This window comes from Zonotrichia albicollis, chromosome Z (assembly GCF_047830755.1).
Source record: "Zonotrichia albicollis isolate bZonAlb1 chromosome Z, bZonAlb1.hap1, whole genome shotgun sequence".
Classification (NCBI taxonomy): Eukaryota; Metazoa; Chordata; class Aves; order Passeriformes; family Passerellidae; genus Zonotrichia; species Zonotrichia albicollis.
Genome location: NC_133860.1, coordinates 44365924 through 44378551, shown reverse-complemented (window position 1 = coordinate 44378551; position 12628 = coordinate 44365924). Strand labels below are relative to the sequence as shown.

At 38.2% G+C, this 12628-nt stretch overlaps 1 protein-coding gene across 6 annotated transcripts in view; it reads right to left on the bottom strand.

Moving 5' to 3' along the window:
* The window catches only part of DOCK8 (dedicator of cytokinesis 8), an 89608-nt gene that overhangs the window by 42837 nt on the left and 34143 nt on the right, over positions 1-12628 (bottom strand). For all 6 annotated transcript variants that reach the window (XM_074532773.1, XM_005488279.4, XM_074532774.1 and 3 more), the window contains 7 exons: positions 12279-12438; positions 11537-11676; positions 11209-11302; positions 9903-10065; positions 2671-2788; positions 907-977; positions 83-221 (listed from right to left, as the gene is read on the bottom strand). In XM_074532773.1, the coding sequence (XP_074388874.1) occupies positions 83-221; positions 907-977; positions 2671-2788; positions 9903-10065; positions 11209-11302; positions 11537-11676; positions 12279-12438 (885 nt within the window). The remainder of the gene's footprint in view (positions 1-82; positions 222-906; positions 978-2670; positions 2789-9902; positions 10066-11208; positions 11303-11536; positions 11677-12278; positions 12439-12628) is intronic.

Genomic DNA, 12628 nt, shown 5'->3' with positions numbered 1-12628 from the left:
AGGGAGCTTGCATGGGAGACACATAGACATGCACATACACGCACCCACACACACCCACTCTTATGTATCACATGGAACTTACTGAATACCCCAGGAGGGTTTCAACAGATGCTCCTTGCTTTGGTTGGCAGCTGATGTGATAGAATGTGAACAGTAGATGGTGTTTCTCTGTGAGTTTTGCTGGCAGCTTAATTTTCACTTCTTCGTAAAAGTCAGGGGATCTGTTAAAAAAAATGCCAAGCACATTCTCAAAGTAAGTATAAGAATGAACAAGAGACAAATTTGCCAGTTGGCTTTTATGTGCTATGGTTATAAAACCAGATAAATTCTGAAAACAGAGCTGAATTAAACAAAGTATACATATATATACACACACATTTTTATGAACTTGAAATATTTTTATGCATTATGAATCTGGAAGTTATATTTGTGAACAATCTACAGCTTTGAATCAGAAGAAAACAGACAGTATCAGCTGGACAGATTCAGCTTCCACCTATCTCTAGGTTGAATCTCTGTTTTGGATTTTTGCATAAGTATTCTGCAAATCCTAAATCCCAAGTTTTCATTTATGAGCACGAGAACATTCCTTCAGCTCCTTTGGATCTGTGAATTCATTGAAGTGAATGACCTTAAAAGTTGTGCTGCTTCTTGTTCCTGCTCCTGAATCATCATAGTAGGAATATTCTCAACTACTAAAAAGCTTCAAACAAGAAAAGTGAAGGTCGCTTCTACAACAGCCACTTATGCAAATGAATGTAGCAATCCAAATTAGATACCATAAATTGCACAAAACATAAATGTTTAAAATGGCATTCCTTGATGAACTATGTAGGGTAACTATAACGTAGAGAGATCATGGTTAATACTTCTTAAGTTATTTGAATAGATAGTAACAACACTTACTTATTATGATATGTGACAGCTGTGTATATTTCTTGGACAAATTCTGGACCTGAAGATTTCCCAAAAATTACCTACATTAAGAAGAAGAGAAAAACAGGACTATAGCACTTATTTGCCATCATCTTGTGTAAATTTTGAGACAGTACCTAAAACTTTGAAATGACTACTCAGTTTTATCTTAGCTTGTTGGCATAAATGTCTTATTACCAAGTACCTTCCTCACACTCCATTCAGGGTAAAACACCAGGAAAATGGAGCAGACTTATTTCTAAGTCACTGACTACCTCACATCACATTCTTTAGTCATGAACTAAAAGCTTAGGAATCATAGGCAAAAAAAGTTATGGTAAGCCACTTACACGTTGTCACACTGCCTTTATCTAAGTGTTAAAAAGTTAAATAAAAAGTATTTTTAGGAGTTTTGTTTTCCAGTTGTAACCGGCACATTCAAGGTGAGATACATCTCACCTTACCTTGGAGGTCCAAAGTCCCTTTAAAATCAATGAAGAAAAATATGCATTTCTGGTGCTAGATTTGCTTTCCTAAGATACATGTCTGTGATGTACCAGACAAGGTAAGGCCTTGAAATCAAATAATTTAAAGGGAGCCCTGGGAGATGATCTTAGACAAGAATCTCTGCATTGTGCAAGCTGTTACATATGTATTGAGAAGTAGATCACTTACAGTGGAGAGAGAAGACAGATGAACTGTGTCTGTCCTAACCATTTGTCAAAACCTAATCATAACACAGGCAGAGTTTAAGGAAACCAACAATGCAGTGTTGTGTAAAAGAACATTCTGTGTTACATTCACATGGCACAGCTCTAGCTCTAGAGGAAATGTAGCTTGGGAAACACTACTGATGCTCTGATTTCAGGTCCACAGGTTATGTGGAGCAAGGCTGTGAAGTATATATTAAACAATGTCAGCACACTGATAAAGGCTGGTTGGATGATAGTCCTTGGTCCAACAGATTGTTGGACTAAAGTTTCCTCAACATAATATTTCTACGAATTGTTTTCCTTCTCCAACGCATAAGATCACAGAAGATTTTCATCTCAAAGTCATTCTCAAGTAGCCAACAGCAATGTCTTGAAAACATAAAAAAAACTGAAGCAGGCATCTGGGTTGGAACACGTCAAACTGAGCCTCTGAAGCTTGGTAAAGTTGAATAGAGATCTTAGAGTGAGAGATGTTGAACAACCTGAACATAGATAGGACTGTCTGCTCTGCTAGGAGTGTGCATGTGTACCCTAATACACAGTGTGTTTCAAACATGGAAAGCTCTACCTACACTGCATAATTGTGCATCCATTCATGCTCAGGAATGAAGATCCCAATTTTTACCTTCCAGCGTAATATCTTCTGGCACTTGTGTTAACATAGTGTATACAGAGGAGTTACCCTGCAAAATAAACTACATCACTCTTAAGAGGTCTCTGAAGCTCTGTGAATTTTACCCTTAGAAATTCCAGCATGATACTACATGATATTATGTCATTCTTCTGAAAAGAGGGTAGGAAGATTTAGATAAGAGAGAGCAACGTGCTTCTGGTTCCACTAGAATCACAAAAAAGTCTTTTTTGTTGTGGGTAAGGAGTACAGCCCTGCTTTAGTAAGAGAATGAAAGCTTCTTAAGCTCTCTGTGTTAGGCTTCCCAAGACCCCACTAGAAACTGTGGTGATGGGAAGTAAATAATGACTACTAGGTTTCTTAGGAATGCATGTAAACAAAAGCCTGCTAAGAAATCTCAGCATTTATTACCGGCATTGCACAGGATGGGTCTTCACCACACATAAACTGGATCTTGATGGTAATGTTCCTTGCAGAAGCCAGTCGGTTAGCAAAATTCAGCCTCTGAGGGTAAACATAGAGGAGATTTCTGGAACAAAGATAAGGAAGAATTGGTAAATGGCAAGCATATACCTGTTTGAAAATTAGGAGCACAAATTAGCATCTTGCTCACTCCTCTCCCTGTCCTTCAATTCCACCTACATATTGAAAGACCTGTCAGAACTCAATTTCAGAAGTCCACAAATAAAATATAATTTCTTGGTGTGACACATAGGACATCCTGTATTTAAGGTCTCAACTACACTAAGCTATGTTCTGTGACAAACAAACTATTATCTTTGCTTGATGTAATGAAAAGCAGGAATCTCTTGAGAATGCAGTTCTTTTCTCAGATGTGAATAATCAGATATTGGAAAGGGGAAAGAATCACTCAGAGTAATAAAAACAAAGAAATCAACAACTGAAGTTCATACATTCATAGATTACAGCAAAAAAAGAAGCATCTATTTCTGGATTATACAAAGCAGTATTAATGAACTTGAGAAAATATAAATAGGAAAATTTGAAACAATAATTCTATAAGCTACCTCTTATTAGTAATAATGCTTTGAAATATAGCATACTTTGCCTTTTACTAACTTCTGTACATGAATGTATCACTAAACATAAAAAGCACCTTTAATTTCTGTGGGGAATGTGACAGCATAGGTGGTCTTCTAATGTATAATTCCAGTAGAAGAGTAAAAAAATTAATAGATTTTTCTCTGGTGAAATTTATGGCAAATCTGAGATTTCAGGTAGCTATGGATTATACACAGATTCTGGAATCGTGATTATGTCCATTTACTGTCTTGTTGTCCCAGTCTGATATAGGTTTCTCACTGCTTGTCATCTAGTGTAAGGAATAAGAGTAGTGTTGAAAGAAGCATGCTGGCTTTCAGTGAGAAACAATGAAGACTACTCATGAACTTTCATGATTTCTTTTCGTCTGTGGCAGTCAGAAGCTGCACACAGAATTGCACTCTCCTTATCACAGATGTCTCCTCAGTACCACTGCCAGCTGAAAAAGTCAAGCAGCCCTGGAGAATATTGTCATTAAGTCAGACAGTCCATCTTCCATATACTGTATCCCAAGACCAGGAAAACTGTGGTTTATTCTTCTGATTTCCATGTGTCGCAACATGACAGTACTGTTCAATTACACAGGCCAAGCTACTCTTTTCAACCAACATGTGCTACATGGCATGCCTCAGTAAAAGAAATTGCTTTTAACTTGCCTTTCCCTTCACTCAGAATGGTACTTCTGCCTGTCACAGTAGTGCACTCCCTTCCTCACCACCTTATCTACAAGTTTTGCTTTGCCAAATTCTCTCCCAGATCATGTTAAGTAAAGCTAAGTGAATGAGCTAAGTGAAATATACTGGTAACCTCTACTGAATTATACTTGGGGGACTGACATATTAAATGAAGGATATTGTCAATACTACATCTGCCAGAAGCTAAGAAATACATGTAGGGAAGGCTGAATAATACAGCCATTGCTTCATTAATCTGCAGCCTAGGACAAGACGTCACAAATCTATATAATGTACCTGAGCACTGGATTTTACTTTTAGGAGTGACTTGAGATGAAAGATATGCAAAAACACAGAGAGCTCTCTGCTGACTACACAACCGAGGAAGCATTATTCCAGCAAGTACTGGACTGAAGAGCTAAAGCTTGTGCCATTTATGCTGAAGCAGTTTTAGGGATCTTGCTTACATGTGTATTAAACCCATCAGCACCGAGGAAGAACAGACACAAATGCTGACTCTGGATATCCTGCAGAGATGAAAGCGATGGCTGACATCTAAAGCAGGAAGGTGCAATGATGATCAAAAAATGCTCCCTCACACACGTGTGAATTGTAAACCCACTGCTGATCCCTGCCTTAGTGCAACTGCCTGCACTCCATCCATACACTCCAAAAGCCTGAGGGGAACCAAAGACATGGAGCATTCTCACATGGCCGTTAGCAGAGGCCATTGGGGCAGCAAATACTGCAGCCTTTTAGATAATCAGACAAATAGGATGCACATAAGGATGTGGTGGGCTCCAGGAAGCAGTGCATCTCCCCCAAGGCTCTGCATTGAGCAGAACTATTATAGCAACATGTTGCAGCAAATACTTCTGGTCAGTGAGATCAAATTTCTCCCCTCACTCTCCCTTCACAAAATGCAGCACTCTACCTCCACATACAGTCAATGTGCTTAAAAAACAGAACAGCTCTTCAAGGGACAGCATGAGTCCACCAAAGCCATGGCAGAGCACCCAGAATACAGAACACCCTGAGAATACAGTCCCAAAGGCCAGCAGAGTCCTGGGTGAGGCACAGATGCCAATAGCTTCTGTGGGTCAGAGAATTACCCAGAAGAGTGATAAGAGACTATTTCGGAATCAGTTACATGCTGGGAAAGCTAAGGGTCCCCCTAACCTGGCACAGGACACCAAGTGGCAATTCTCATACGAATTTGCTGATCTTCCTACGTTTTCATGTGGCTTAGCAGTGATTTAATCACTTCCCATGGGCAAAACAAAACAGACCTATCCTGCGCCAAAATAAAATCTATTCAGAGTTTCAAGTCTGTGACACTCTTATTTAGTGTTTGTAAATACTGCTTGTGCATATGTGCACATAAAAGAGTCCTTCTGTTTGTTAGATTACACCTCGTGTGAGGTGTCAACAAGTGCATCTCAACTTGTCATGAACTTCTTATGAACATTCTCAACCTTCTTATGAATATTGGGCTTCTTCACTGATGACAGTGATGAGAATTCCATACAGAGCAAAACTCAACATATGTGCAAGTAGTCCCTACTGATACAAAGCAGGAATGTTCTGTAGGTGAGGAGTGATGGATGAATTAACACTGACATTTAAAACTTATGGTACTAGACACAAAAGCTCATGAACCCATTAGTTAAACTTTTCAATATTTGTTGATTCTTTGACAGTTTTGGTGGGGAGTCTTCAGGCAAAAAATGGTTAAAAATTAAAAAGCACCTCATAAATGTTTAACCAAACATGGAAACCCACTCTAGTCAGCCATTAACTAGGAAAATAGAACAGTGACAGAACTTCAACAAGAGGATGTGTATGAGTCATACATTCCATATTTTAGGATGGGTAATTTGGAAAATAGTTTGAATTATTTTTCTCATGTTGCTAAAATTTTGAATCATCTGAAGATCTGGTGGACAGATGTAAAACTAGACTAGAGGGCCCTTAGAAGACTCACATGTAGCAGACATGCTCTCTCTGGATTTCACAGGCAGAGAGGAGTAAATAGTGCTGCGAGAGCAATAACAGGAGTGAGACACCGTTATTCATTATTGATGAATAACCTCACCCAAACTAGTCAAGGAAGGGGTGGAATGATTACCCCCAAAGCATAGGCCTCCAGCTCACACTACCGACTACAGCAAGTCTGAGAATACTGCTAAGTGGTTTGCAATTAAATGAAAATGAAACTGCAAAGAAAAGGGGTTTTTTTCATCTTCCTTCAAAAATCCCCAAAGCGTTAGGTAGTGCCCCTATCACACACAGAACTTCCTGTGCCTGGTTAAGCTGAGTTACTGCTGAAGTGATGTGACAAATCCCTCTTCCTCAGCACCAGCATTTCATAGTGGCAGTAAACAGCATCATTTTCATTTATATTTAATGAGAAAATAAAATGACAAGCAAACTTTAAATTATATGATTTTTCCTATTAAAAATAGAGGGGTATGAAAGAAATAAATCTTGGAATGTTTTGACAATTTCAGGGAAATATTTTTATTAAAGAAATGTAAGTACACAACAAAAAGAAGTGCTCAATTTCACAGTGCACAAAGAAAGTGGGCTGGCTGATCTCTCTGGCATAAATCAGAAATAGCATCATTTAAAATAATGGCATTACACCAGTAAAAAAAAAAGCTTGCAAGACCTGAGTTCAAAGACTATAACAGAAGGCTCCACTTTTCCTTTCACAAAGCAAAAATATATTTTAAAAAAACCCCAAAACAAAAAAAAACCCTAAACAAACAAAAAACAAACAAACAAAAAAATACCAAACCAAAACAAAAAAATCAACAATTCATTCTTCTGAAATACCTTTGACAACCTCCCCACCCCAGTGTCTACATGTACAGCACTGGCAAAAAAAAAAAAAAAAAAAGGTTTGCAGACTTATATCCAAAAATTAGAAAACATTAAATCACCTTTAAGGCCCTAGCAAGCCATGACTCACATCTATGACTAAATGCTATCAAATTGCTTAAGTAAGACAGGATGGTTTTACTTTTCAGATTAGAAGAAAGGGAATAAAATAATAATGAAACATTTTGTATTTGGCTCTATTACAAATTCAGAGTTACTCCTCATGGGTTAGTTTAATGTCAGACTCAAAATGGCATTCACCATGTGGAAAACTAAGCTCCGAGTTCAACATGACAGTTAAATTAAGCAAAGGGTCATAGGACTCCATGGAGGGGTGTGGACAGGCTGGATCATGGCTGAGCCCAGTGGTGAGAGGTTCAACAAGGCCCAGTGCTGGTCCTGCCCTTGGGTCACAGCAAGCCCAGGCAATGCCACAGGCTGGGGCAGAGTGGCTGCAAAGCTGCCCCAGGAAAAGGCCCTGGGGGTGCTGGTGACAGCAGCTGAGCATGAGCCAGCAGTGCACAGGTGGCCAAGAAGGCCAATGGCAGCCTGGCCTGTGCCAGCAATGGTGTGGCAGCAGGAGCAGGGCAGGGACTGACCTCCTGTACTCAGCACTGGTGAGGCCACACCTCAAATCCTGAGTGCATTTCTGAGCCCCTGACTCCGAGAAGGATACGGAACTGCTGGATTGTGTGCAAAGAAGGTCAACAGAGCTGGGGAAGGGTCTGGAGCACAAGTCCTGTGATGAGCTGCTGAGGGAGCTGGGAGGGTCTAACTTGGAGAAAAGGAGGCTCTGAGGGCTTTAAGGATGTACAACAGAATACACATTAAGATGTATTTCTTCACCAAAAGGGCTGTCAAGCATTGGCAGGCTATACAGGGAAGTTGTGCAGTTACAGGTAGCTGTGCTGCTTAAGGGACATGGTTTAGGGGTGGACTTGGCATGGCCAGGTTACAGTTGGACTTCATGTTCATTGGCCTACATCACCTATGTATGTGAGCTGTGTCTTTATAGACACTGTCTTCATTATTACAAGTTAGACTGAACAAATCCTACTTTCTCTTGTTGCCATGACTTTTACTTAGGGTGAAAATCAAAATGGAGATTTAAAAGAAAAGGTTAAGCATGTAAGGTGTGAACTCGTGCTGAAAGAATGTGAATGTTGAGTGATAGCAAGCATTTCCTCTAATGTGGATGTATGTATTCAATACAGACACCTTGGCAATAGAAGGATAGTGTGAAGACACCCAAATTTGCTTTAGGAGAAGCACAAATTAATGGTTGGCGTGGTGGCTTTGATACTTATTATGTCTGGTTGCAGAAGTGAGAACCTGATGAGAGCTAAAGGGAGAATATTCTGTGCAGACTCTACTGTTGTTACAGCTCAGAAACACAGTAGTTGCTAATGGTTTTTGTCCAAACCAAACCTTTAGACACTGCAAGACTGCACACTTACTGGGGCCAGACAACGAGTAGGAAAGTTAAAATTCTGTCTTAGTTTTTCATTAAACTAAAAAAGGCATCTTGTCTCACATTCATTTACATTTCGACTTTCAATTCCATAAAAACTACTTTCCCTATAGAAATGTCTGCATTAAAGTTCTACCACTATCTAATTCCATCTTGATACACAGAGAAGACAAAAGTACCACAACTCTCTGCATTTTAGTGTACTGATGCTGTGAGCTGCCCTCGGGAGATTGAATGCCACTGGATTATGGCAGAGCTCAGGAGTAACTCCTCCAAAACTTCTAATGAGGCTATAGCCAAACTGGCTTACTTATTTCCTGCTGACACCACACTGCAAGCTGTTATTGTAAGATAAGTTTTGCCACTTCCTTTTCGCTTTCCTTTAAAACTGAGACACAAATCCAGGTGTCACCAAGAGCAAAACGGATCTCCAGTTTACTGTGAAGGTGTGGACCATCTACCCAGAATAAATTAGTTTGCCATGGTGCAGTTCTGAGTTGTACAGAACCACAAGTCTCGTTCTTCTCTCCTCCCGGGTTGGGTCAGGTGAGCAGGTGGGAGAGCTGGCTGTTTGCTAATTTCCACTGCAAGAAATTAGTAAGCTTTATTCTGTGCCTTCATTCTGTGATTCCTTATTGGTAGTTTCATTTTTGCCACTAACACAATACAGTATCTAGCTACTATTTTAGGGAACAGAAATCCCCCTTAGCATAGCATCATCTACTATTATTGTCAGAAGCTCCCTTGTCTTGACTAACACAATACTCTGATGAAAGTCATTACTTCAAGTTATTTCTGTATCTATAATACTGCAACACACCCCATCAGAATTACTGTCAGCTATTACTATAACACCACTCACTAGCAATGAAATATGGCGCAAACACCTTGAAGCATATTCTTCTGGTGTTAATTTCTTATAAAACATTCACATGTTTCAGATTATTAAGAAATAAATTATTGGAATTGCTCACTTGCATGCCACTGAGTACTGTGATCACCTTGAAACAATCATAACAGAACAGATTCAAAGAAATTATATTACATAGCGTAAAGTGTTCATTCATAATTAAAAAGTTCATAGAGCAACACATTATTTCCTCAGATATTCAGATGACTCAATTTAACAATAGAAACAACTGAGCATAAAAATTTACCAGAAGTGATAAACAACAGTAAAATCTACTGGAAAAAAAAGCCTAAAACCAAACAAACACATAGGAGAAGAGATAGATAGATAGATAGATAGATAGATAGATAGATAGATAGATAGATAGATGGAAAGATAGATAGATACCAAATCAGTGACAATTGTTAAAGGAGTTTATTTTAAATGTTATAGAAAATTTATCAAAAGACAACACAATCAGATTAGTAAACTCCTTATAGACTATCGTGCAGGTATTTTATCTTGTAATGGCTAGGAAAATGAAATCATCAGCCCAACACATTGTTTTTAGCCTTTTTTAAAAAATATTTTTAGTTTCTACTTCTGAAAAAACATATGAATCACATTTTTCAAAGAAATGTCAAAAATATATGTTATTTCTTACCTATAAATGGTGTGGGGAACATACACTTCTCTAATTGGGAATTCCAAAATTTCTTTGTGAGGGCGATTACGGTTTTCTGAAAATGGCTTCAGTGGGAGTAGTTCCGGTGTCAGACAATAACCAATGTTTTCTGGAGCTGGGGCAATTTCCCCTCTAAGGCTTCCTTTAAAATCAAATCACAAAATATTAACAAAAATAGAAAAAAAATATCAGTCTATAATAGAAGAAAAATTAAAACAACATGTAAGGTTACATAGCAATGGCTCAGAAAAAAGAACTGGCCCTTGGGCTGCATGAGAAGAAAGATACAGAGGAAGTAGCCTACACACAACCCAGTCACAATCAGGTCAACATAGAGCTTCTTAAGCCTACTCTGTACTGCTTCAAAGAAAATGGAAAGAAAGAATGAATACTGTATGCTGGCTGATGTTCTAGTGTCTTTCACACACAAGTAACATAACATTTGTCTGGGAGACTAACAAAAGGTATGCTGTCTAATACAGTTTTCTCTTACTCCCCCTCCCCTCAGATTCTGCTGGGATTAATCTCTGGCAAAGTAGGCACCACCCATCAGGAAAGCTAGGCTTTCTGTGGTGAGCAGTTACACAGTTAGTACTGATAACATTTACCCCACTATAAACAAACTTTCAATTTAAATTCTCTACTGTGGTAAGTTAAAACCGTTTGGGCAGCTCAGACTTGTCATTTCTGGAAAATAGCTAAAAAGGAAAAACAGCTTTGTCCTCAGTTCATATTTTTTTAAGCTTCCTCCACAATGCAGAAGAGGTTGAACTGTAATTTACTTGAAAAGAAAAATTAAGCTGGTCAGGTGTTTGACAGTAGCTAAACACTGCCTGTACTTCTCTTCTTGGTTACCTAATTCTGACTCTAATATCAAGCTAAGATGAAATGTGTACACATTTTAATCTCTCTCTATAAAATATGAACCATTTCAAAACATTGCAGGGAAGCAGCAAGGATCCTTGAAATTTGCTTTAAAGAACAGTCTTCAAATGGTTTGAATAATAACAAAAGATATCCAGTAGGTACACTGTAAATTAGGGAGAAAAAGAAATAATTTTGTAATATTAAACTAAATCTAAATTTCCATACTCATTCATGCAGAAAAAAAAAATAATTCAAAAGCATTTGTGTTCAGGTAGACACCAGAAACCCAGGAAGTTCCACAACAGCACATATTATAGGCTTTTAACCCAAGTCTAATAGGTTTTGAGTTCGGACTTTTCAGAACAGTTTAGGGGAGAAAAATACATTTAACAACTTCCATCCAAAACTAATTATGTACCTGGTACAGTCTTAATTCTTCTTTGTAAGGAAGATGATCTTTTGAAATCAGCTAAAAATTTAAACAGATCTTCATCACTGAGCCTGTCTCCTTCCTACCAAGAGAAAGACAAAAATCAGTACCTTTGTAACAATACTTCATAGCATGGACAGAAGGTTCAGGAGTGAACCATGTCCTCAAGGCGTCCAAAGCAAGTGGATTACTATTTACTTGACTGGGGTTGTCCTCTGTCCCCACACAAATATAACTGGTAGCTTTTCCCAACACAATTCATACTACATTGATAAAAAAATGTCTTATGAAATCAGACGTAAAGAGAATACAGTACTTGTTTAAAGAAGATGTTACTGTTCAGAGGCATTGCTCTGAAGTTTGATGCTGGATAGTTATCCTCTGAGCTGAAACCTCTCTCAGAAAGCCTTCTTGCCTGCAGCAGTGTTGCCTTCTTGTCACTACTGGAACCTTTCCCTTCAAAGAGAAATTAAATGTATCATCATCTTGTTTTTTGTTTTTTGCTAGAGTACAAGGATTCCCAGAATACACTAGAAAACTGCAGAAGAATCTCACAAGCATCAGAGGATAGAGCACCTAAAACATTCTGCTTCTTTTATTTTCAGCTACGTGAAATAGTGGAATACTAGGACACACCTATTGAAGTGACATTATTTCTGTTACAGAGCAAATGTTTATTTAAATTTTTAGTTCATGGGTTATAAAGTGTATTGAACAATGGTCCTGCCTACCAAACTGATACGTTTGATATCTTGATTGCTCAGTATTGCTAGCTAACTCCATAGGCAAAGGAAATTTTACTTCTACAAAGCCAGTGTTCAATGAAAAGTGGGCCTAAACCATGAAAGAATATTTAGCAGACATAAAAAATAAATATGCAGAGACAACATGGTGAGCACAATTAATTTGTAAGTGTCTATAGGACTGCAAAGGAAAGCTGTCAAGACATGAGTTTGAATCTGTGATTCACTTTTGATGCCAGAGTGAATAACATTGTTTCCTATACCCAGTCCCACAGCAGAGCCATTCTGCCTTACTTAGAAAAGTTAGACAAGTACCATTTAAACCTTCAGGTTCTTGTATTTCTCGTTCAAGCGTTGAAAAGTTGAAATAACTAGCTAGGCTTATGGGAATCCAGGCAAATGGCATTCTGTATTTCCCCAACCTCTGACAAAAGGATTCCGCTTGTGCTTTCAGTTTTTCAATCTTTTCTTTTGTCTGAAACAAAGAAAATATTGGCTGTTTCAAAAGCAATCAGTTATTCAAATGCTACCATACACAAAAATCTAAGTTAGATATTCACAGTTCAGTAAATAATTTGCATTGGTATCTCATATTTTCTTGCTACATCACAGACAGAATTGTAGCTGTTTTGATTTGCACATTCACTTCAATTCCTTTTTAATGA